Source organism: Candoia aspera, chromosome 2, assembly GCF_035149785.1.
Source record: "Candoia aspera isolate rCanAsp1 chromosome 2, rCanAsp1.hap2, whole genome shotgun sequence".
In the NCBI taxonomy this organism is placed as follows: domain Eukaryota; kingdom Metazoa; phylum Chordata; class Lepidosauria; order Squamata; family Boidae; genus Candoia; species Candoia aspera.
In genome coordinates this window covers 99244132-99271089 of record NC_086154.1, presented here as the reverse complement: position 1 = coordinate 99271089, position 26958 = coordinate 99244132, and the positions used below count along the sequence as shown (strand labels likewise).

The window sequence follows — 26958 nt, the reverse complement described above, 5'->3', positions numbered from 1 at the left end:
TCCATTTCAGGTGTGGCTGAGTTACACCTTAGCCATGTTGCCTAGGACTGACACGGCCTGCCTCTTCAAGGCCTTCTACCTTGTTGGCCCTGCACTGGGGTCTATAAGGCCCTGCGCTATCCCCTATCAGTTCTAGGGGAAAAGGCTTTAGTTTCTGTGACTTTTTCCATTAACTCCTCTCCCCTCTTTTGTGAGCTGGCTCTTAACAGAATTTCAACACATGATCCAAAGTACCTTTAAACATCAATTTAACAGGTACAACCATTATGATCCTCTGCATGATTGCATTCATATTCCTTTCTTAATTGCCTATTTACAGTCCATGTATATTTTAAAAAAGCAATGCCAACGTCATGATGGCGAAATTCTCAGGGAGTTGCTAGTAATCCTTTGAAGATTAATGTCTGGGGTGCTGTAATTCAGTGTCTTGTAGCAAACCCATCATCCCCATCCATAGTATGGATGGTTGAGGCTTTGGACTGAGGTGGTAAAACATCTGAGGCACTAAACTGGGGGAGGGGGGCTGCTTTGCACCACGAATTCCCCCGTAATGGTGGATCCCATTGACACATTTCAAAGACTCAGAAATGCGAAATTTCTGGAAAGTTTTTTTTTTAAAGACTTTCTTTGTGCTTTTCCCCTCTCCCTGCGTTCAGCGGCAACGTGCCCGAGTTTGCGTTATTGGAAAGAGTCAAGAGGTTGCTGTGGGCTGTTCCCTCCACCTTACAACTGGGGGAAGGATGGAAAGTTTTCCTCTCCTTGGGGATTTCGACGCTCGGGAAAGCAGCAACTGTTTTTGGTCACGTTTGGAGGCTTGGTGGGGTCGTGTGTGGGAAAATGCAAGGCAACTTGATGGTTGGAGCGTGTAACCGAGCCAAGCCATCCAGCGATTTCCCGGCCTTGTCTGTTCCCTCTCCCCCGTTTGTGCCTCAGGCCCCTTCCAGGCGATCCCGTTGGCTCTCCCCTCCAGAAACCCCTCAAATCTTGCTGATCCCAATCTAACAACCCACAACGGCCTCAAGTGGAAAGAACTGAGCTATAAACCTTCCCGTTCAGGTGGCTCGCGTGTCCCTAGAGGCATCCAGATGTCCTCGCATCTGGGTAAAGGGGGACAGACTAGAACCCCCTTCCCCCGCCCCCCGAATTCCAAAGAGCGGGAAGGAGAGAGGAAGCAGCGATGCCCTGCAAAGCGCCACGCTCCTCTTTGACTTTACGCACACTCGTTTCCCCGCGCCTCCCCCCACCCCGCCCAGCAGAGGCGTGGGGTGTAGGGAAAGAGGGAGCGTGGGAGCCGAGCCGAGCCAGGCCAGGCGGGCTGGGTGCGGACCCCGCCCCCGGGCAGCAGGGTCGCTCCGCCCCGCTCTCACTCAGAGAAGTTTCCCAGGGTCCGGGGAGCGAGGAGGCGGTGCCGCGCTTTCGCTGTCTCGGCGCCTGGCCCTAGCCTCAGCTTAGCCCCTTCCATGGATCTATAGGGCGGCCGCAGGAACTGAGACCCAACGGGGGGAATGGGCTCGGCGCCCCGGTTCCGAAGCCCTTGGCGGGCATGGCTGGGAGGTGGCTTTCTGGTGGTCGCGTTGCTGGCCCGCCTGGCACTAGGGGCAGGTAAGGAGCTTCGGGGGGGGGGGGGCTGCTTGAGATCGAGTGCGGGAGTCCCCCTTCCACCCGGACGCTGGGGGATACTTGGGACGAGCTCGTTCCGCGCTTTCCTAGGCACTGGGGATCATGGCCTCTTCGTTTCCTCTTTTCAGACTTTTCAAACAACTTCGCTGGGTCATTTTCGGCTCCGTTTCGGCTCTTAAAGTTTAGAGCGCTCTTTCCCAGGACCGGGAGATGCGGGACCCTGAAGTTATTTTCCTTGTTCTCAGCTAATTCTCTGCCCTCTCCCCCGCCCCCTCCCCCGCCCCCCGTGAGAAGGAGGGGAGGGGAAAAGTTTGCTGAGTCCGACCACAAAGAAAATAAACGATCATTGTTTAATTCCAGATTGGGGAAAGGGGGAGAGGGAGCAGCGATTAAGCTGGACCGGTTTGGGGGGGGGCGTTATTTCATCGGCACTGATTTGAGCTACAAGGAAAACAATGTTACACTTTTTATTTACTTAAAGCAAACTTTCTTTGCAGCCAGTTCCAGCTTCTCAACTTGGAGCAGCTGGAAAAACTGGAACGTGGATCTAGGATTTGGCTTCACTCTATCTTTGCTGTGCCTAGTTTTCTTTTCAAATGAAATCTAACTCAGCAACCGTGCCGGGAGGGGGCGGGGGGGAGATTTGCAGTTTCCTCTAATCTCTCACTGGGGTTTAGGCGTGTAGGCATGGCAGAGGATAGTTCTGTACTGTATATCTGTCTGCGTTTACAGAAAGGTTAAAGGGGGAATAGGATTTAGGGAACATTCTTGCTGAACAGATAGGTAACTAGGAGCATTCCATTAACAGTGTGTTCAGAATGATATATATGATTGTGCAATGGATGCATATTAGGTTTGTGTATATATGTACCACCCACATATTTGTCTGGATAGGAGAAAAATGTACTAGCCTGAATGGCAGTGTTCACGTGATACACTTAACTAGATCAGCTAAGAATTAGCAAATGCAGTCACACAATATGTTGAACTTGATTAGTGTTTAATTTTAAGTTTAATTTTTCATTACTTAGTGTATTGCCTGAACTTAACCCATTTGGTTAGTATGTGCTTCAGTATATTCTGTAAGCTCAAAAAGTGGAATCATTTAATTACTTTGCTTTATGAGTGAACAATTTGGAAGAGGTGTGTACATGAACAAATATGCTGATCCTAGCATACTAAGTACCGCAAGTATTTGCATTTTCTTGTGATGGGAGCCATTATGAGCAAAGGGAAATATGCATGGATTTTAAGGCCTCCCTCTCCCTCCCCCCTTATTTTAAAATTTGAGATTAAAAGAAATTATCTTGTGGGTGGTGCTTTTGTTATGTGCTGCATTGTGTTTACAGGATAGTGAAAAGAGAGGTTGATGGCTTGGGCAGATGTAGTAGCAGCTGTCACCCCTGGTCTCCCTCCTTTACATTCTGTGGGATGTACACACTTTTATTGTTGCTGCAAGGAATTCCCCCAAAATTGTCCAAGGAATCACTCCAGCCAGTGCTCCAGGCCCAAAAGTACTAGGTTTCTGCTTTGCCTGGAAGTTGCAGTTTCCTGGCTATGAAAGTAGAATAGCATCTTGGAGTCATACAAGGGAGTGCAGAGCTCAGCAATTGAGGCAGCCAGTTCTCATGCTTCTTGGGAGTCCTGCGGCTCAGTCTGTGCCCTGAAATCCACTCCTTCTCCCCCCCTCCCACATACATGCTCACTCACAAACTTTTTTTCCCCCCCCAATTTGTGCTCTGGGAATAAACTGAGATGCAAACAGGAGATAAGATGATTTAATTGGGTATCAAGCAGCAACTTGCTTTGGCCCATGAATCGTGCACCGAGATGCCAGGGAAGAGATAATTACTGCAAAAGGTAAATAGAATGTAGGACTATTATTCAGCATTGGTTTCACTCTCCCATGAAGCTGCCTGACTGGTTTGGGGAAGCCGACCTTGCTTATTACAATGTTCCCAGCCAGCTGGTTCTGCAGTGCGTGGGAATGTGTGGCTCGTCCCATGCATGAGGCCAGGAGATTGTGGATGCCCGGGAATATGAATCCCTCCTCCTCTCCCCGCCAGCTTGCTGCTTGGCTGGACATAGACAGGGCTTTGTTCTTGGTTGAGCAATTCCAAAGTGGTGCTGTTGAAATCCTGGCGCAGAGGAGGGCTTGAAGCTGGTGCTTTGAGCCACCCGTGAATGTTTTTAATAACTCTGGAGAATTTGCATTAGCACTAAAGTGATGGGAAATTCTCATCCTACAGCTCCCAAAGCAGCATATAGAGGCCCTTGAGAACTAGGTGATATCAGGGCCAATTTTCTGAGTTTGGATTGGCAGAAATAAAGTTTTGTTGTTAGGAGGGTGGGCTGGGCTGAACCAGATAAAGGTCATAGAAAGGTTGGATGTCTGTCTTGTGGGAGGATGTGATCTGGAAGGGATCACTTTTCTGCCATATTATACATAGGAAACTTAAAGCTAGGCATTTATTTATGAATTCTATTTTCTGCTTTTCTACTAAAAGCACTCAAGGCAGTTAACAGTACAGAAACTATGACAACATTGATTAAAAACTCAGAAACAAATATATAAGAAATAAATGTGGCCCACCAGATTAAGCCTACTTCCTCAGGAAACTAGCTTAAATGTCTAAAATCTTCTTGGGAAAAAAGTAATTATTTGCCTGTTGGCAGGAGGACATTGGCATTTAGTTTAGCTGGCCTTCCTCCGTATGGAATTCTGCAGCTGGGTGCAACCACTGAAAAGGCCCTCTGTCAAGTTCTATTCAATTGTGTTTAGGATTTATGGGACAGAGACAGAACCCTTTAAAGGACCTGGACACTTGGGTAAACTAAAATTAAAAAAAAAAAAGACCTGAGCTCTTTCACATAATGTAGTCCCTAGACACACAGGGATTTGCACGTGGCCAGAAATGTCACAAGAAAGTCAATCTTGTTCAATAGCCTAGTTGCAATTTTCTGGACTAGCCAAAGTTTCCAATCACTTTTTAAGAAAGTGTATTACCATGGATCTGGCATTTACAATTCTTGGGCTATAACTAGGAGATCATTTAAATCTGAGCATCCAGGCTTAGGGCTAAATCTGGATATACTCCCCAGCTGGGAATCTAAGAGTTCAAGGAGCTTGTAAACTCCTCTGCTGCTGCTCCTGCCCTTTGGAACAGCATTCCCCCCCTGAGATTTGGTTTGCCCCAACCCTGCCTGAGTTTCTTTTTCACCAGGTGCAGGATTCCACACACCCCTGCCCCGCCAGCACTTATGTGTTTCTACATTGTTCTTTTGGATTGTGTTCTTTATATTTTGTTTTGTTATGTGTTTCTTTAAATTGATTATTGTTATTGATGTATGCTGCTCTGAGTCAAGTACCGAGTAGATAATAAACAGACTCATTATTTTTTTCCTTTTTTTATTAATTAGAAATTGTTCAAGATATAATTAACACACATAATGTAGAATATAAGACCAACAGAATACAAGTCTAAAAAAGGAACAGGCAAAGCTAAGCCGGTGCAGGAGTAGGCAAAAAAGCACATCCGACCAGTGGCTTCTGACCTTTTCCAGCACAGGTATAAAAGTACTTAAAAATTAATCCCTTACTATTAATTAAACATTTAGTAACCTTGTATCTCTAAAATCAAACCATTCAATCATCAAAACCTAATTAATAAACAGACTCATTAAAGAGAGGGTTGACCCCCTGTACCCTGCTCTGCTTTTCAACAGCACCTCTGTTTTCAGTCTCTTGCTGACATTGAGCCACTGATTGAGAACTTGAACAGCTTCCTTGGACTGAGAAGGAAAAAACATTTTCCTTTGCCATCAACAGATGTAGTTTTGGTTAGGGTTGCTGTCAACAGATGTAGACCCCATTCCCTTGCAAAGCAGACATTTTGTCTTTTCCAAGGCTGTTTCTTATTTTCTGCTTTGTTATACTAATAACAATATGGTGATCTAGCACTAAAGCACTTCACTTGATAAAGCCCGTATCTGAAAGCCATTCATGTGATCATGTGCACAGTTTTTTTTTACTTTGACATACACTACATTCCTTGAGATGAAAAACTTGCATTCTGTGTAGAAGGAATTTTGTAAGATAAAAAGTCCTTCCCTTCCAGAACAGGTGGAATCTGTTGCTATAAAGTATTTGGTCTAGGACTGGACATTTAATATATTTCAGTCAGTTGTCTCGTTAAAAGGAGCAAGGATTGACTTGGGAAGATTTAAGCCAGGCCTTAGCTTTGTTTAAAAACCAAGTTGCACAGTAATTTATTTGATGTTATCCTGTAAAATTGAGTTTTAAAATTCAATATGCTTCTTGTTAATGGCTTCCCCACATTCACCCATATTCCTATTTCTTTTTAAGTATGTTGTGTGAAATTGGAAAGGACATTTTCCATGTTGACGTAGATTCGCTCTAAGAGTCATTAGAGCTTGGCTATTGTGGAATTTTCTCTGGGGATATGAAACTTCCCTCATTTTTCAGATCTTGAGATGGACACGCCAAGCTGGCATTTTATTCCTCCTAGATTTGTTAGAGTGCCTTCACGGGTCTTCCTTGATGTTGGATCCAGCTAGGTCCAGTTACTGATTGGTTCTGTTTAATTGGCCTCCATTACCCTTCTTTCAGGGCACTTTGTCTTCTGTGCATTTGTGGAAGGGGGAATCCTGGTTTCCTTTCGTGCTGAGGTTGGACCTTTTTTCCTGGGCGCAGGAAGAAGCCTTCCCTCCCTGTTTCTGGATCCTGGGAGCTGAAGCTGTCTGTGCTCAGAGCAGAGAGTTGTTGAGATACAGCAGCTGCCTCCTTGCTGCAGCCTCTTCAGAGGCAACAGTGAGCCAACCAGCTGGCCATTCAGCTCCCAGCCTCTTTATTCTGCCCACATTGCAAGCTTGCTAACAAAGGCATTGCTAAGGCAGCTGGAGAGAGTTTGGGATGCCCTTCTACAGCTTTCCTGCACTCAGTCACTTCTGGGACTGACTTTCAGTCGGTATCCGCTTTTTCTTTCATCGACTTGGGATTGAAAGTGCGTGTGTTCAAGTAGTCTCTTACTTCTGTTATATTCAGGGGTCCTAGTTTATTGTAACACTGCGCAGGAAGTCTTGAAATCAAGACTGGTGCCCACTGTAGAGCTTCCAGACCAAACTTTCTCAACCTTTTGACCCTGGAGGAACCCTTGAAATGTTTTTCAGGCCTCGGGGAACCCCTGCACATTCAGGCTCAAATATTGACCACAGGTTACAAAATTATTATATTTGTTTCGTGTGTAGGCCGGTATATATGCATTAACAGTGTTCTTAAACTAAAAATAAAGAATGAAACTTACCTATTTAATGTGAAGTTGCCTGAATTTGAAATAACTTTTTAAATACATTGTGATCTCCCAGGGAACCCCCAGTGACCTCTCACGGAACCCTGGCTGAGAAACCCTATTCCAGATGTTCTGTTGAAAAGCAGCATGGATTGAAAATGGGGCTACAGTATTGGGGCTGTAACGTCTGGATAACTACTAGAGGGCAGCAAAGAGTTAAAGTTTACTGTATCGCTTTGCTGCCACCTAGTGGTCTCCCAGATTTTTGCACCCCAGATAAATTAGCCCTAATGAAAATAAGTGCAAACATTGATCAGCCTTAAAACAGTGGGAAAATTTGGCAGCCTGAGCCCTTTCGAGAACAGAGCTACTGAAGGGGAGGGCATCTTGTGTCTGGAAAGGAGGAAATGGTAGAGAAAAACGAGGGCTTGCATTGTGCCAGGAATAATCTCAGTAAAAAGTCTTTACTGTCTCTCTGTTGAACTGCTCTGAGAATGTGTCCATGTTCAGAAATGGGATGCTCAGTTTGAAAGATGTACTTAAGGAATTTTGAAGGACTTTCTCCAAAAGGACCCCTGCCCTTTTATCAGTGCATGTGTGCACATCTGTATACATGCAGGCATATGGGGAACAGTTCTTGTTACAATGGCGGAGTGTGAAAATAGGCTGCTTTGTTCTGCATACAAGGATGTGAGTGAGTCTCTGCAGATGCCAGTAAGGTGTTTAATGTCAGAAGAACCCCGTGACCTGCAACCTTTGTTGATGTGTTGTCAAAGGCATGGGGTGGTTGAAAAGTACAGCACCTTGGGTTCAGTTAAAGTAGGGCTTGTTTTACTCTAGACTGAACACAGAGTTACTGGGAGACATTTTGCTGCAGCATTTTTGCTGGCTCTGCATGCTGACAGAGTAAGGGGCGGCAGTGGAGGGGAGAGGCATTGTCTGGAACTGATCTGTGTGCTGGGCACGCACTCTGTTACAAGTGGGTCTCTGGAAAATGGCTGAGAATGAGGGGACTGCCTGGGCCCCAGCTCCTTCCATCTTCTCTCTGCTTTGAGAGGGGAGGGGCTTCAGTCAGTGTCCTGTTCTTCAGCTGAATTTCCCTTCTTGACTGGGCCCGGAGCACTAACAGTACCTCTTGTACCACAAGGGCTTCCTTGGGGAATGGATGCCCGTCCCCTTGTGATCTTTTCATAGGGCACTTGAGCACTCCACTCACATGGCTGGCAGAGGGGGGTGCTTGCGGTTCTTTCCCTTAGCCTGAACCCCACCAGGAAACATGCTGGGCAACTTACTAATTGCTCCTCATGCCCCACTCAACACCGCTTCCAGTATTTTTGGAGTAGGATGACTGTGGGCTTCAGACTCCCCCATTTTTGGAGCCCTGTTTGTTAGGCTCTTCCCCTGAAGAGATGGGGACTGGGAGATAAGGTTCTGCCTTCAGCACAGGCTTGTCTGCAGTAGTTTTGAACTCAGTGCTGCTTTCAAATAACCCTTCCTGGGGGTCCTTCTCTGTGGCAGTTCTAGGGAATTGTCAAGCCCCTAAGAACCACCCCAGTCCCAGTGAATTTCATTTCTCTTGCGGAGTGATAAGAATGTGGTTATATGTTGTTGACCTCTGGTTGCTCCTGGAGTAGCCACTTCTGAATAAATGGCTAACTCCTGGTTGTATCTGATAAGAAATCCCTCTTCAGACTGTTGAACTGGGAGTGGAATCAGTTGTTCTAGTAAGGCCTGACACAGTCCTTCAACATAGGCTCTCCCCAGCTAAGCTTTTTGGTGGCATTGGTCCTTGCCTTGTTATTATCATTACGATGTTTCCAAGTCACTAGAACAGTCCAAGACTCAATTTAGGAGACTACTTAGTGTGAAGTGAGAGGTTGCTTAGTGGAATTAAGCCACACTGTGATTTTTTTGGAGAGTGTGAACATAAGCATATGCTCTGAAGAAATGAACTGGTATATGGGAGACTTACATATCTCTTGAATACGTTGGGGACAGCAGCAGTAGGCAGATATGTCCCAGGAGCTGCTAACTGCCACCTATATTACAAATTTTTCCCATTCTTGTTTTCAGCAGAATTCTCAGATGAATTCCCATCACCCTTAGCCAGTATGGTCAGTGTCCATCCTGGTTAGAAGGTTTCAGTATTATAATTGAAATGCATCTGGCTTAGACTTTCGGATCCATCCCCATAATTTGTTCCTCTCCCTATGAGATCTGTGCTTTGCTTTCCCACAAGATGTGAAGGGGGGGGTCATGAGAAGAGGCCATTTTCTTCCACCAAGAATGCTGCCAATTGATCCCTTTCCTCATGACTTTTGCTAGCGTTCTGCTTACCTTTTGACCTTCAGCAATGAAAGTGTCCTATAATTACTACGAAGTGCAGAGGTTAAGGCTGTGCCAGTGGAACCAATCAGGCCTATTCTGGGCTTGTGAAAGAATCTCACTATGTCTGCTATCCAAAATTGCCTTCACTATTTGATTTAACACGTTATTTTATTATTTTATTTTATTTATTTTGTTTTGTTTTGTTTTGTTTTGTTTTATTATCTATCATATTTCTTCACTGCCCATCCTGTACAGCAATGACTCTGGGCGGTTAACATGTTATATCACTGAGGATTCAGTGGCAGTTATTTTTTTTTCTACCTACCATAGAGATGAAAAATTCTTGGATCTTTGAAGCCATTTATGGAAGGAGTACTATTTTAATTATGCATAAATAGATTTAAGAGTTTTTTCCTCCTGGACTTTCCCATTTTTGCAAATTCTCGTGACCCTATGTCTTCGTTCTGAAGTCTCCTGATAGCAACTCATAGCTATTCCTTTGGAGAGTATTTTAGCAAGAAACATCTTCACTTGTGGGATTGTGGACAAGGCTGGTCCTGGCAAAGTTTGCCTTCATTTACTGAGATCACCTTGTTTAACAATATACATAAAAGGGGGTGGGGAAGGGAGAAGGAGCATGCCCCCCTTGTTCATTCCATAATGCATGCTGTGTATGAGAAGGGCCCTTGGTGTTTGGAGTTGGGGCTGAGAAAAGCCTGCCTGAACTTCTGCAGAACCACTGTTTGAAAGATACACACACTGTTCTGGACTGGATGGATCTGAGCACTCACCTGACAGAAGGAAAGCAGACAAGCAGGTTGGCTAGCTGGCTTTGGGGTATTACTGGAGAATAGAAAAGTAAAAGAGCTACCAGTTTGGACCGGAGGTAGTCATAAATATCAGGGCTCAGAATTGTCTTTTAAGATCAGACATAGCTTTCCAATTGTGTGTTCCCAGCTTGTCTTGGACTATAGCCTTTTGGTTTGTTCTTTTGAGCTTAAATGTGAATTTGCAGTTCCTACCATTATGCACAGCCTGCTCTAACCAAGCCTCTTCTTTTTTCCCACAGCTGTCCAGTGTCTAGATGGCAACAAACCCTGTGAGAATGGTGGGACCTGTGTTGTTTACTCCAATGGGATTGCTGCTTGCCTGTAAGTGAACTCTCTGCATGGCTTTTATAGCAGCTGAAGTAGCTTAGGTTATTTTTTTCTTCTGAGTTTACATTTTCTTGTTTGTTGTATTTATATCCTGCTTTCTATGAGAACCAAAGGCAGCTTACATGGGGATCTCCTCTAATTTTATTCTCATCATAACCCTGTAAAGTAGGTTGGGCTAAGAGAGAGCAACTGACACAAAGGCACACAACTAAACTCTATGATCAAGTGGGAACTCGAACCTGGATCTCCCTTTTCAAAGTCTAAGATCCTTATTTCTTACTGCCACTGGTTCTCATTAGATAGAGTTTGTTGTGTAAAGCAAGTATAGAGTTTAATCTGGAAGCACTACAATTGTCATTGTAAAGTGGACATTGTAAGTTTGTTGTGGAATGTCACACAGAAAATAAAAGGTCTGGAAATCCTTACAATCTTCATAGCGGAGGTGGTTCCTCCTAGCACTCTTTGGAAGGGATCCACAGTGGCCTTGCCCATTACAGGCTCTGCTTGGTCCAGGGCAATTGTGAGATAGTCATCCTGACTAATGTCCATTTATTTCAGAGTTATACCTGAAGTGCTTTTCAACTGGAACGCTGCTATGAAGCATTTTATTAGTGTCAAAGGAGAGTAAGTGTAATGGAGCAGATGAACATAGTCTAAGGAAACTTAAGTTCAAATTACTGCTCTGCCATGAAGCATTTGGGGTGGGGCTTCTCTAGACCCATTGTTATTTATCTGCCCAAGCTACCCAGTATCTTTATTGTGAGGATAAAAAGAGTAATCCTCATGTAAACTACCCTGAATTCCTGGAAGGGGAGGTGGGGTAAACATCTGATGAACAAACATTAGGTAAAGGAAAGGAGGAAAGAAATCTGAATCTGGCTTGAACAACTACATGTTGAGAGATTTTTGAAAGATTATGTGCCATCAAGTGGGTGTGGCTGTTTCTCCATGATGATCCAACCTGGCCCTTCAGGTTTTCTAATGGTGCATTGCACTGATTGCTGCTGTAATCAGGTCCATCCATCTTGTTGCTGGTTGTTCTTTTGTCTTTCCTTCCACCTTTCCTGACATTATAAACTACTCAAGAGAGCATATTCCTTGACTGCTGGCTCCTTTATTGTTGATCCTAAAAGAAAGAGGTTATCCACTGCTTTGATATCTTCATTGTCTGTTCTAAGACTTATTGCTGTACATATTGTCTGGTCTTCTTTATATTTAACCTTAGTCTGTTTTTTTTCCCACTGTGCTTCTTGATTTTCATTACTAGAGTTTGCAGATCATTTGTATTTTCAGCTATCAGTGTGATGTCATCAGCAAGCTCAGTTTATTGATGTTTCTTCCTCCAGTTTAAAAGCCACATTCATCTTCTTCAGCCTCCCTCAGTTCAGCATGTACTGTAGTTTGAATAAATAACTAGAGATTATACACCCTTGCTTCACTTCTTGGTCTGTTTGGAGCATGTTCTGTCCAGACTGTGGCTTCCTGTCCTATATATAGGTTTTGCATGAGGACAGTGAGATGTTCTGGAATTCTTGTTTTCCTAGGGACATTCTACAGCTTGGTATGATCAACACAGTAGAAGGCCTTTCTACAATTAATGAAGCACATATTGACTTCGTTTTGGTATTCTTCAGCTTTCTCAATTATCCTGTATGCATCAGCAGTAATGTATCTTGTTCCTTGGCCTTTTCCAAAACAAGCTTGACATTTGGCAGCTCCCTTTCCAAGTAGGCTCTAATCTGCGATGGATAATACTAAACCTTATTTTGCTAGCATGTGAAATTAAGGATATTGTACATGCTGTTTCTTTAGTTTTGGTATGTAGACTGACCTCTTCCAAACTGTTGACCACTATTGTTATCCTGATTTGCTGGCCTAGTTTGTTAGAACCTTTACAGTTTCTTTTTCCGTTGCTTGCCATATTTCTGTAGTTATTTCATCAATTCCTGTAGCCCTCTGATTTGGTAATTTAGTGCAGTTCTAACTTCATCTTCTAGTTCCAGAGGTTCTTGTAGATAGATAATTTCTTCTAAAGTAACTTGGCTGTTGACTTCTCTAATGATTTCAATATACTTTTTCCATCTTCGTTTGCACGTTTTTTGAATCATTTACTGTCAGCTATTTGTAGTCTGAATCTTCTTCTGACTACAAAGAACTTGTGCAAAACTTTTTGTTTTGCCATGTCTGCTTCTATCTTCAGTGTCTTTACAAACGTTGTGATATTGCTTCTTGTCTCTTCTAACAGCTCTCCGACATTCTTTGTTAAATTCCTTCCTGAGATCGTTGTCTTCCTTGGCTTTGGCTTCTCTTCTTGGCAATTTCCACCATTTGTTCTGACATCCAGTTTGTTTTCTTCTGTTTCTTGGTCTTTGGTAGACTCTTTTCACATTCATCATTAAAACTTCTCTGATTTCGTGTCAGTTTCTCTAGTTCCCTGTCAGTGGGGTTCAAGCTTCAAAGCAACTTCTGATGTTTTCCTTGAAAATGGTGGGTCAAGATCATTTTGTGGAAACTAGTTGGTTTAAGCTTGACTTGGAACTCACATTTGACCAATTTGTAGTCTATTCCTCAGTTTCTGGTCATGTCTTTGTTGTTGTCACTGAGCTCTTCTGCCTCCTTGTACCAATTTGATTTTTGTCTATTCTATCTGGTGATGCCCATGTATAGGGGCAATATTTTGGCTGTTTGAAGACTGTGTTAGCAATGAAGAAATCATTGGATTGGCAGAAACTGATAACCTAGACCATACAATCCAACTATGTTTTTTAACTTTGGTGTTCCAGTCTCTAACCATAAGCAGCACAACTTGTTTTTTATGTTCTGTTGATTTCATATTAAAACTTGACCATAAAACTTGTCAACCTCCTCTTCTGCATCGATGATTGATGCACAAACTTGGCTAACTGTCATAATTAAGGATTGTCTGTGAAGTCTAATTGATATTCAGTTACTGACTTTATTGTACCCAAGTACTGTCTTTGGCATATCGTTCCTGACTATGAAAGCAACACTGTCCTCTTCGTTTATCATGTACAGTATGATCTCCTGACTGAAAGTGGTCAATTCCAGTCCATTTCAATTCACTGATACCTAAGATGTCAATCTGCAGTCAGCTGATTTAATCTTTCACTGCGTTGAGCTTCCCCATGATCATACTTCTTATGTTCCATGTTCCTACTATAGTTCTGTCTTTGCAGCTTTGGATTTTCTTTTCCTGCATGGCAACATCAGCAACTAGACACCTGAAGGCTTTAATCTAGCCACATCATAACATTAGTACTCTGAAAGATCCTCAGCATTTCCTCAGTAGCATATTGTGTGTTAACCAAGCTGAGGGGCCCATCATCCAGCACTATATTGTCAATCACCTCATATTGTCTATCCATGTGGTTGTCTTGGTAAAATACAGCGGTTGTTTCCCATTGCCTTCTCCCATACAATATTAAACAGTGCTTTGCCATTGTTACTAAAATTATCATCTGACTCCTCTTCCTTTTTATATCTTGCCTTCATCTTTGTACAACTCAAATGTACCCATCTCTTATTTCCCCCATAACAGTGACCCTGTGAGCGGGATTGGGCTGAGAGAGAGTGACTGGCCCAAAGTCATCCAGCTGGCTTTCACACCTAAAGGAGGACTAGAACTCACAGTCTCCTGGTTTTTAGTCCAGCTCCATAACTGCTATACCAGACTGGCTTATGCTGCCTGATATAGGTGCTTGCTTGCTTTTGCTGGGCAGCTGGGATGACCTTCACATCTTGTGTGGCTCTATGGGAAGTATATACTCTTGGTATACACTTGTGACATTCTTCACTCCTTCCTCCCAGGAATTACCCCCCCCCCCGCCATGATAAGGCAGCTCAGGAGGGTTTCAGGAGGGTGGAGAGATTAACACTTTCTGAATTCCTCAATATATTGTTAGACCCTCAGCAAAATAAGACATAGTACATATCAGTAATGGGGTGGAGTAGATTTGAATTAGGAAAAGGAGACCTACTTCCAATCCCATTTGGAGTACCCTGAAGCTTTAAATAGAAATGAAACTTAGGGAGACTTGACTTCAAAAATCATAGAGAATCTTCTGTGCCCCATTGGTTTTGACCTGTCTCTGTTTATAAGATAGCACATCACTCTTGCTGGCAGGTTGTTGCGGGGATTTTTCAGTATGGATGCTTATTGTTTTCATTATTTTGACAGCCACTAGGTTATCTTTGCCTTTTGATCTGGTGCATATTTTGGCAGGCACTTTATTGCATGGTGGGAGAACACCCTTCAGAGTATATTTTATGTTGCCTTACAATGTTGGCTCTACTTTTCTGTAACAGGATTCCCAAGCTATACTGATAAATAGTGAAAGTTGGGGGAGGGGGGAGGAAAAGCTATCTGGAGTACAGAAGACACAATCCATTTCAGCATTCTTAATTTGTCCATTGCTTCCTGTTCAAGTGGATATGGTGCAAGGTGCTTTTCTGGCTTCATTGCATGGATGGCCCAGGGCTCTTTGAGTCTTACTTGTCCTGCTTCTTCAGTTGCTTCTCCTAGTGGCAGTTGGATGAACTAGTGCAGCGAGTTGCTAACTTGGCAAATTGCTGCCTGTGCTGGAATCCAGGACAGGTGGATCTGCCTGCAGCTGCCACGCCCAGAACAGGTGAATCACTGGGAGGCACGGAGCCTGGCCTGGATCCCTGGATGGGATGTGATACGACATGAAAAAGAGTAGCTATCTCTTAGACCTGATCTGGAGTCCAAAGACAGAATACTGCCAGCAGCACTGAAATGGCATTTAGCCAATTTCTTTTAGGCTTTGTGCAAAATAGTGGTTGTGGGGGTGGGGGGTGGGCTTTCGGGAAACTATAGATGTGTTTTATTAGGGGTTCAAGAAGGAGGAAGAAATATGCAGCATGGTCTGAAACCTGTTGGACAGGTTGAGTAGGGAGGCCTGGGAGTGCCCAGTATTGAAGGGAAAAGCTTTCCTCCTTCCTCCTCCTCCTCCTCCTCCTTTCTTCCTACCTCCTCAACACCTGCACAGAGGCCTCCCCTTTTTGACTCTTTTTGGTTTGGCTGTGCCCAGCTGGGGAGGAAGACAATAGGTAATTTTCAGTCTAGCTATGCCTGTTTCTCCTTTCCTCCACCCTCCCTCCCTTGTGGCTTGAATGAGGAAGTAGAGTGTGGCAAAGAGCTGTAGCAGTCACTTCAAAATTAGTGCAAGTAGTATGATGGGAAATGAGAGGCAGAGCTTCTAAGAAAGGTGTATGAGAAGGAAAACAGAATATGGCTGGAGCTGGGAGAGGAGAAATGATTGGGGAAAGTGGGCTAGGGTGGAAACTGGAATTAAGTGAGGTCGAAGGATAGGGCTGAAAATGCTGGATGATGAAGAATGTAGACTTTAGATTTTAACGCTAAGCCTGATGCTGCAGAATCTTGCATATCATGTATAGTTTTAAAATGACTGGGTGTAAAATGAAAGTCTCTCCTCGAATGAGTGTGCTACTTCTACTCGAGAAGTTTGATTGCAGAGGGGTCACTGTACTCTGTACAAGCTTCTGTCTTAGCTCTTGGTCCTTCATATCTATTGCTTAATCTGTTTGACACAAACAAAATTTAATATTCAGGAGAGAGAAAGAATCGCCTTGCTGTGGGTAGCCAGTATAAACCTGCTCTTTCAGAATATGCAAATATGCATATGAATTCTAATCCTAGAATTGTGGTTTCCTTGGTTTCATAGTCTGGATTTTTGTATCTGTTGGGATTCAGGGCTAATGGGCCTCACTAGCCTTTTATTTCTGCAAAGGAGTTGGGAAAACTAGCATGAGAAGACTTAGGCTGCAATCTTGTGCTTACTTCGATGGAAGTAAATCCAATTAAGCTCAGTAAGACTTAATTCTGAACATCACCAGCATTATACTCCGAGATGGGGATTTAAACTTTGATGCCCTCCTTCTGTAGAAGGGGTATTATAATACCAGGAGATAATCCTTGAAGAGATGGCATCTCTGCAAGCTCCTGGAGCAGAGGGTGTCTATGTTTCTCACTTTTTGATGTCTGATTACTGATTCATTGGAAAAGTATCTTGCTTGAACTTTCTTCTAATTAGGCTTCCAAAAGAGAGTTACTTTCTCTTGCCAGCAGGGCAGAGTTAGTATCCAAGGTGTATACTTCTAAATCTCCTTACCATTTTTCAGCTAAAGATACAAAGAACTGATTCCAAATATCATTTACATTAAAGTCCAAGAGCCTGGCCCCTACTATCAACTTAAAGAGTGATTTATATGTGATTTAAAATCAGGAAAAGGGTGTTTCTGCACAAGAACTCCTTTCTGTTACAAAATATAGCATCCCTATTTTTACTAAGGCTTAAAGAGGTTAGTTATCTGTGTAATTTTTTGTATGGTTATGCACAAGAGTCCCTTGCTTCTGGACTAAAATGAAGCCATTTCAGAACCAAACTTGACCTGACAGGCCTATCATTCACACGTTAAGTCGTGTCCGACCCTTCATGACCCCATGGTCCATAGCACACCAGGCCTTCCTGTCCTCCACTGTCTCCTGGAGTTTACTCAAATTCATGTCCATTGCATCAGTGATGCTATCTAACCATCTCATTCTCTGCTGTCCCCTTCTCCTTTTGCCTGCAGTCTTTCCCAGCATCAGGGTCTTTTCCAGTGAGTCCTCTCTTCGCATTAGGTAGCCAAAGTATTTGAGCTTCAGCTTCAGTGTCTGTCCTTCCAATGAATAGTCAGGGTTGATTTCCTTTAGGATTGACTGATTTGACCTCCTTGCAGTCCAAGGGACTTCTAAGATTCTTCCTCAGCACCACAGTTTGAAAGCATCAATTCTTCAGCACTCAGCCTCCCTTATTTAATTATTTTATAAATTTATTCACCGCCCATCTCTCCCCCATGGGGTGCCTCTGGGCGGCTTATGGTCCAACTCTCACAGCCATACATTACTACTGGGAAAACCGTAGCTTTGATTATACAGACCTTTGCTGGCAAGGTGATGTCTCTGCTTTTTAATATGCTGTCTGGGTTTGCTATAGCTTTCCTCCCCAGGAGCAAGCGTCTTTTAATTTCATGGCTGCAGTCACTGTCTGCAGTGATCTTGGAGCCCAAGAAAACTAAATTTGTCACTGCTTCCATTTCTTCCCCTTCTATTTGCCAGGAAGTGATGTCATTCACATGTGCACCCCATTAACTCTACCTTCCATCCATTCTTGATTACAATAATGTGAGTCAGAAAGTGACAAAAATGACTCAGTGACCATTTTACTGTTAAGAATTCCTTTTCCCTTGCTTTTTACTTGAACGGGGCAGATATGTGAAAATAAACATGTATTTGCCATTGTCATGTCTAGTTTGGTGAGCAGTGTCTGTTGGAGTAACATCCCAGCCAAGTAATTCATATGGTGGAGCCTTTTTGTTGTCAGAACTTGGCACTTCCTTGATTCTTCATGTTGTAGATTTTACAGGATAGATTTTGTGCTGCCATAAAATATAAATTGCAGGGCAACTGAGGAAGACTTTTTGCAATAGTATAGCAAGATAATCTTTTGTCCTCAAAGTTCCAGCTTAATGAGAGGTTATGAAAGATGGTGAGTTTGGGATATTTATCTAGAAACATCAGAATTATGAGTCACTTGCACATCCTCTAGTTTGCTTCCTGTGTAACATGCAAAGCCAACATTGCTCCATTTCCCCACAGCAAGAGCGCGAGTTCTACATATGAGTGGAGCTTGCACATCTCACCACAATGAAGCTAGGTGCCTTTCCCCTCTACATATAAATACAGAAAATACCCCCCCAAAATGCAAGAGATGCTTTCTATTCTAGGTGGAATCTCACATTAGATTAATTTTAAAAGATTATCTAGCTGTTTTAATTAAATAAAATGAAGTTAACCTTTTCCTTGTTCCTTTAACTGTGGAGCTGGGCTATCTGCTCCTTGGCACCTAGAAACAGGAGTCTGTAGTGCCTTCGCCTCCCACCATGCATACCAGTAACAATTTGGACTTCAGCACTCCTTTGCTTTTACAACAAACTTCATTCCTGTCGCTGGAATGAACTACAGTATGTTGTCTGTGTGCTGTGAGCTGGCTTTGAAATTAGAACAGGAGGAGGAGAGGTAGCCTTCTCCTTCCTACAGGAATTCAAGTGGCTTCTTTGTTAGTTACAGTGGGGTCAAAGTGATACTCTAGTGGGAAGGTGATCCTATTTGCTGCAAGCCATTCGTAGATTTGAAATCCATTTTAGAATTGCAGTTGTGATGTTTGCTCCATTAATATCGTGTGTCATTTGTTATTTTGGCTTTTGGTTGATTCAGTGAGTGCCACCGCTATGTCAGATACTGGTTTCCTTTACAGTACTTATAAATTATGAACATTTGTCTGTCTAGCCCAATGCTTCTCTAAGTTGGCAATTTTAAGATGTGTGGACTTCAACTCCCAGAATTCCCCAGGCAGTGGCCAGCATGCATGGCTGGCTAGGGAATTCTGGGAGTTGAAGTCCACATATCTTAAATTTGCCAAGTTTGAGAAACACTGGTCTAGCCCATGGCTTGTCAAGAGGGAGGCCTGGAGTTTTCGGTTTGGATCTTTGCAAAGAACAGCACTGGAAACTGGGTCAGAAACCTGAAAAGCTACCAGAACTAAGGGTAAGCCCAGGAGTCTGTAGCAAGAAAGGCAGTCCTGGAAGGAGGCTATGCTCTTTACGTCTGCTTCAGCCTGTGTTCTTTTTGTGCTGCTGACTGTGTATAAGTCCTCTTTAGCTGCTTGTGCACAATTTCTTTTCAGTGAGCTGAGATGGGAAAAGCTGTTGTTTTCCTTATTTGGATGGGTGTGTGAATGGGATTTGCCTGCAGTGCCCTCAAGCAGGCCACAATCATTCAATTTTGGCATAGGGCTCCAGGCCTGCTACTAGTGCCTGCGCAACCCTGGTGTAAGGGCTGAGTCACAGAGCACTGAGCAACATGCACAGACAGTTTTGGTGATTCATAGCCTCAGGAAGGAGACACAGAAACTGATTCTCTTTTCTGGATGTGAGCAGGCAGGGGCATGGTGCCGGGGCTTGGCTGCTACTGCTGAAAGAAGAGGCTTTCTCTTTGGGGGATCAAGGCACCCCATATTGTGAGATTGCTTGTATATTGCCCTGGGGCAAGGAGGAGTGTTCACTAGATTAACAGGGCCCTACTTGTTGGTGGAAGATAACGACCTGGCCAACTGACTGGAAGAGATCCATATTTATACCCATTCCAAAGAAAGGAGATCAAACAGAATCTCCTTTCAAATTACCAAACAATTTCATTAATTTCACATGCTAGCAAAATTTTGCTGAAAATAATTCAACAACATTTGCAGCCTTACATCGACAGAGAACTACCAGAAGTCTAAGCTGGATTTAGAAGGGGACGCGGTACGAGAGATATCATTGCTGATGTCAGATGGATCTTGGCTGAATGTAAATAATACCAGAAAGATGCTTATCTCTGTTTCATTGATTACGCAAAGGCGTTTGACTGTGTGGACCATAACAAGTTATGGTTAATATGACAAAGAATGGGAATTTCAGAGCACTTAATTGTATCCATGCATCATTGGATCAAGAGGCAGTCTTGGAACAAGAGGAATGGATCAAGAGGCAGTCATTAGAACAGAAAATGGTGATACCGAGTGGTTCAAAATTGGAAAAGGTGTGTGGCAAGGTTGTATACTTTCACCCTACTTATTCAGTGTGTATGCTGAACAAATAATTCAAGAAGCAGGAGTGTACGACGAAGAACAGGGTATCAGAATTGGTGGGAGACTCGTTAACGATATGCAGATGATACAACTTTGCTTGCTGGAAGTGAAGAAGACTTGAAGTACTTGCTGATGAAGATCAAAGATTGTAGTCAGCAATACTGACTACACCTGAATGTGAAGAAGACGAAGATTCTCACAAATGGACCAATTAACAATGTCACAATAAATGGAGAAGAAATTGAAGTTGTCAACAATTTCAGTCTACTCGGATCAACGATCAATGCCAAGGGAAGTAGTAATCAATAAATCAAATGACATATTGCGCTGGGAAAATCTGCCATCAAAGACCTATCTAAAGTTTTCAGAAGTAAAGACGTCAGTTTAAAAACAAAGGTGCATCTGACTCACGCCATGGTCTTCTCAGTTGCCTATGAAAGTTGGACATTAAAAAAGGAAGATAGAAGAAGAATTGATGCATTCAAATTGTGTTGGTGAAGATTATTGAAAATACCATGGACTGCCAGAAGAACAAACAAATCAATTTTAGAAGAAATACAACCAGAATGTTCTCTAGAGGCGAAGATAACTAGGCTTAGACTCTCATACTTTGGGCACATCATCAGGAAAGTCTGATCGCTTGAAAAGGACATCATGTTTGGTAAAGTCGAGGGCCAGCAGAAAAGAGGAAGACCTTCAATGCGATGGATTGATACAATTACCCCAACAACAGATGCAAACATTGGAACAGTCAGGCATGTGGTGCAAGACCAAACAGCATTTCGTTCTGTTATACATACACCTGCACCTTAGCATTTTTTTTAAGGGGGGCGGTATGTCATGTTCTCCGTTTCAATGTTCTGCATACATCGTAACGCTTCACATGTCACTCTGTTGCTCCGTGTTTCCCTGTTGGAAATTTCCAGCCCTGCGAGGCTGTAATCTCTGGAATGCATGTTTGGGTTGGTGTCCTTCTTCAAGGTTACTTTCCCAGGCCGGGTTATGACGCTGGGTAGCATCTGGCATGGGGTGGTTGCTACAATGGGACGCGGGGCGGAGTTGGACTGAAGCAACAGTATTTGATTTGTATTTGGCGCGCTTTTGCTTTATTCTCAGCTTTCTCTGTATCTGCACACTATTCCTTTAATAAATCAGTTATCTTAAAGCTCGGGCTTGTGAGACTGAGTATATTGGAGTAGGCAACCATTACAGTCGCCATGAGTCGTAAATGACTCAACGGCAACTAACAACAACAACAACTTGTTGCTGCAGGACAGTGGTTTGTGGCAGGTCTGCCATATGCTGCAGACCAACGTTCTTCCTCTGTGCTTCTGATTTTGGTTTAGTGGTATATATAAGCCAGGCTTCTATACTGGCTTTAACAGACCATAGTTAAAATATTAGCTTAGTGTCTCGTATGAACAAAGCCAACAGAAGGCACAAAAACTAGACGATATTTTAAAACTGAACAAATCTTAGTTTTACTTTAAAAAGAACAATTGTGGCAGGAGGAATCAGGTTTGTGTGACCCTGAAGTGAAGTTCTCTTTCTTTCCCATACCAATGAAAATAATTAAAGCTGCTCTTTGCTCTGGAAAGGAATTTGCCATTAGTGCCAGTGGCAGCTTCCCCCCTGGGGGAAATGCCAGGCTCAAAAAGTAGTTTCTCCTGGAACTGCAGCAGAAGGGGAAAAGGTTAAATCCTTTCTGGTTGTTACTTTTAAAGTAACAAGGTTCCAATCATGCATTTAAAGCCTCTGTTTTTAATCCCAAAATAAACAAGACCAAATTGCCAGCCATTCTGGCCAACAAATCAAATCAGCAAACCAGATTGCATATTCAGGGGGAAGGGACAGTCTAGGTTCTGTTTCTCCTTCAGCAGCAGCAACAAAAGAGCTGGGCCTCTTAGGTGAATTTGCTGGGAGAGTTTCTCTCAGATCTCATGTGACACCGTGTGAGACCATGAGCCCCAAGGCCACCAGATCCATTATTTTCTCCATATCATATTGGGATCATTGATGCTCAGATTCAGCCATGTGACTCCATTTTTTTAAAGGGGGCACTTTTAGCTACATAACTCTCCATACTTGCCTGGATGGGCCATGGCACACTAGTATGGTGGGCCAGAACATAAGATACACATTCTCGCTGGAGATAAGTTATAGCCCAGTGCTCCTGGACTGAGTCTGAATATTCTCATTTAGGTCACACGGTATGTAGCAACGTACCTATACAGCAGGGATTTGTTTCTGAAAACTGTGCTCTCTCTGTCCTTCAGAAGCTGATTTGGCATTCCCAGGAAAGATACATAATGAAGAGAATACAGAGCAGATAATTATGAATGAATTGAGCAAATGAATCAAGCTGCATTTTAAAGAGGAATACCTTTATTTCCTGGCTCCTAACCTACTGCTCTTATGGAACTATTTCCCAACTCTAAATATGCTGATTAGTATGATTGTTCTGAGCATAATCCCAGCCTTTGAAAGGATTATTTTCCTTCTTTCCAAGGTTATGAGGAATTGTGCAAACTCTCTTTGGGCTGGCATCTTTCACCTTTACATCAGAAAATACTGCATAAAGGCTTGAGGCAGTTTGTTAGCAAGCCAAGAAAATATTCTGTAATGCCTAGTCTATGTTCTTCTAGTTCAGTTACAAATAAAATGACTGAGGATTTATTCATGGTTAGTACATATATGTGATTTGTGAAAGCTTCTAATCATGATGGAGGGATAGAGATGACTGGTGAGAAGACAAGGACAGCGGAAACTCCTTCAGTTTTGGCTTTGCCTTCTTGAAAAGAGTAGTGGTCACTTACTGGCTTTTACCTCCAGAGCCAATTTTTAAAAAGAAAGAGAAGAGTGATAGACCTGGGCTAAACCCAGGTGTGAGAGGTAGAGGATCTTGGGGTGTCATGCAGCAAGTCATCTTAACATATCCACTTCCTCCTCAACCTCATTGAAGTGAGCTTTGCTGACAGCAGAAGAGCCCTAAAGTCAATTAAAATGATGATAACTGCAGATCTCCTCTACAACAGAACAGCATCAACTTAAAATTCACCTCATGGCCATCAGCCAAGACCAGGGAAAGGAGCTGCTGGACATGAAAAAGGCCTCAGAAGTGGTGATTAGGCAGCACTTCCAGCAGCAACTGCAAATTAAATGCCAAGAACGTCCCACGCAATTTGAAGACAAAGATTGGGCTTCCTCAGTGGTTTGGGGAGAAGGAACATAACCTGGGCTGTTCATCCCACAACTTGGTACATGGTTGGGAAGGAGGAACAACCATAGTGGTACATCTGAAGAAGGGTGGAGAGTCCTAGAGTGCAGAGGGAATGATTGGCCATGGCTCTGCCTGTCATTTCACATTCCAAGAGAGGAAATACAGGAATGCCTGAACAGCCTCTCCCTGCTGAAAGATGAAGTGGACCCTGAGAACAACACTGTCCCTTCCACAAATAGAAACCACATGCAAGGGGACCTTTTTGCCTTGTAGACCAGTTTTTGGGCAAAAGGTTAGGCAGCAAGGGAAGATCTGAGATGCACACACCCAGGAGGAAGCAATGAAAATACCACCCCAACCACCACCTGCCAAAGAAAAGAGTCTTCTGCCTCTAGGAGCCCTTTTATATATATTATCAACTTGTTCATTTCCTACCTCTTCTTCTGGTCCCACCTCAATCCAACAGAGCAGGAGAGGACAAGCACAGAAGAGATGAAACGAACAAGGCTAGATATGTGCAAAGAACCCTCAGCAGGAGCAGAGCCCACTCAGACTTCTCAAAATGGTTGGGCACCTCCACAGATGCACCAAAGGCTCAAATCTTGATCCACTCCATAACTAAACAGACAGTTTCACTTTTCCTCAAGGCTTCATGAGATAGAGATGGGAGTCCCTTCTGACATCCAATCAGTGCTTGAGTGAGAAAGGGAAGAGGCAGAAATTTCCAGTAAAATTTCAAACCTACACAATGTAGACTGTTTAATGTGCATTTCTACCTAGTACTCCTGAAAAGATTCTCAGATTAGAGCAAGCAGTTGCCACAATAGCCCCCAATGTATACTTATTTCTCAAGGGGCTTTTGAAATATTCCCAGAGGATAAACCATCAGATCCATAATGGCTGAGTAGAGGCCATTCAGTTTTTTGGTCAGAGCCATGTGCTCAGGCTTGGTGGTTTGATGGGATCTGTAGCTCAAGCACTGTAACACATAATACTAGTCTAAAACTAAATCTTTCTCTAGAAAAAAATTGTTAGTTGAACCCTGGGATCTGTGCTAATTGACAGAAAAGAAGGCCTTGTCCATTAAAAGGACCAGAGTAGAATGAAAGAAGTCTTTGACTCCTTTTCACAACAGAGATCAGAACCTGAATAAATAACATCAGTGTGATGCCCAAGACATTCAGGTAGGCAGCTTTTGCAAACATTCTGGCACACCTGGCAATGCAGCTCCACTGATAAGTGGGTGCTAGAGACAGTTCAGGGCACATACATACTGGAAACAGAGGATCAAGGAAACTGAGTGTCTTGCTCCACTATGGGTAGTCCTTGGTTAATGATGGTAATTGGGAATGGAATTTCCATCGCTAAGCGATGTGGTAGTAACGTGTGACATCATGTGACCACATCACTTAGCGACAGCACTCCTGTCACTCCTGGTTGCTGTCATTAACTGAATCCCACCTGGTAGTTAGGCAAGGACCCACCCTGATCCAAGCCATTCCTGGCTTGATCCCTCCCAACCCTGGGTCTTGGTGAGGTAAGGGACACTCCTAACAGGTGTCTGCAGTGCAGCTACTTAAGTTTATATGCCACATTCATCCAACAAATTCACTTCTGCAGATATGGCCTTCGCCTGCCAAATCCTACAGAGAGTGCTGTAGTTTGACTGAGCCTGCCTAGGGGCTATAGTTTTAGTACATCCCTTTCTTGTCAGCTCTGTTGCTCCAATAACTGAGAACAGGAGTTAAATTTACTGTCTGTGACGATGGACCAAACCTAAAAGAGCCTGTCCATGTCTGGCTGTCTGGATCTGTAGCTACCGCATTCTATTTTATTTTGGGTGGGCGGGATATGCCTTTCTTTCATGCACTCAGCTGCTGTACTGATTTAGATTGATTGGCTGTAAGTACAGGTAGTCCTCACTTACTGACCACATTTGAGACTGGCAACTCTGTCGCTAAGCGATGCAGTTGCAAAGTGAACCAGCACATGACTGCCCCCAACTTAATGATATCAGTTCCAGCTGTGGTTGTTAAGTGAATCACTTGCGGTTGTTAAGTGTGACATCACATGACCGTGACTTGTGACTTTCTGCTGGCTTCCCCATTGAGTTTGCTTGTTGGAAGCTGCCTGTGAAGGTTGCAAATGGTGATCACGTGACTGTGGGACGCCATGACCATTGTAAATGCACGTCAGTTGCCAAGCACCTGAATCACAATCATGTGAACGTGGGGACACTGCGACAGTCACAAGTTTGAGGACTGGTCATAAACCTACTTTTTCAGCACCATCGTAACTTTGAACAGTCACTGACTGAGCAGTTGGTAAGCAAAGACTACCTGTAATAAAGAATGTAATCCATACAACTAAATGTCAACTCCTGTGGCTGAAGGCCATCTCCTCCCAAGGACAAGAAAGTCATTCTTCTGGCCTGCCTTCTTACCAGAAGAGTAGTCAACCTCATATATTAGGTCCATCATCTGTGGACAAAAGAATAGTTTGCAAAAAATTTGAGTGTTGATCTGCATTCAGACTTCAATCAAATCGAATCTTTATTAACAGTCAAAGATCAGCATAATATCTAGACTTCTAGCAATCTCAAGTACCCAGTGGGTGAGGACTGGCTAGAAAGAAAAGGAAGTTGCTTGAAGAAGGAGGTCATGGGTTTTATACACTTGCGCTGGAAGCCACTAGAATGAAGTAGCTTTGAGGCCCTGGTTTTACGACTTTTTTTTTTTTTAATTGTCTGGCTCAAGTGGTTATGGTGAGGAGATGGTGGGTCTTGGAGACTGTAGCTTATTCTGACATGATTTCTGAGGGGAACTAACTTTGGGAAGGAGCAGCTATTGTGATTTAGCAAAACTGAAAAGCAGCTAAACCGTTTTGAAGAGTAGACTTACTGTGAGACTGAGCACAAGGTTTGCTTAAAAAAACACAGTACAGTATAACCTTTTGTTTACATTACCTCCTTGGATGAATGGTCAAGCTATGTGGATTTAACCAGAGCAGGATACACTTCTGTTTATTACAGAATAGATTTACTTTTGGGCTGAAACATCAGAACATCAATAAGCAAATGTTAGTAAAGTATTTGATTTCTTAAAGAACAATGTGTGTGCTATGGCTCCTATTAAATCTTAAATTGCTGCTATCAGTTAATTTTACTTCACAAATCTACAAATCATACAGTAGACTCCCAGTGTTTCCTCTTTTTTTTACGGCTTGCATGTTGTGTGCGTGCAGGCACCTGAGCGCACAATGATTGCACACAAACATACACACAGAGCTGCCAAAGTGCAACTGGCAGCTTTCCTCCAGATGCAGCTTCAGGGACTTCCCTGGATGCCTTTTCCTTTGGCCAGTTGCTGTCTACAAGTTGTGCCTGCCTTTTCTCTGGCCCTTTCTCCTCCTGGCTCTGGAGTCTGAGGTCCCCATCTGTTCCAGCACAAGCTGCATTCTTGGTTTTCAGGCAGGCTCTTCTGAACCTTCAAGGCAGAGCTTCTCTGTGCTTCAGATGGGTCTCTTCACCACCGCTGACCGGCTTCAACTGTCTCTTTCTCTCTCTGAGTTTCCATGACAACTGGACCTCA

At 43.4% G+C, this 26958-nt stretch overlaps 1 protein-coding gene across 2 annotated transcripts in view; it reads left to right on the top strand.

Annotated features, from left to right (window-relative positions):
• The first annotated feature begins 1367 nt into the window (after positions 1 to 1367).
• NOTCH3 (notch receptor 3) overlaps positions 1368 to 26958 on the top strand; it is a 59319-nt gene continuing 33728 nt past the window's right edge. For both annotated transcript variants that reach the window (XM_063292555.1, XM_063292554.1), the window contains exons 1-2: positions 1368 to 1602; positions 10327 to 10408. In XM_063292555.1, the coding sequence (XP_063148625.1) occupies positions 1506 to 1602; positions 10327 to 10408 (179 nt within the window). In that variant the 5' untranslated portion in view covers positions 1368 to 1505. The remainder of the gene's footprint in view (positions 1603 to 10326; positions 10409 to 26958) is intronic.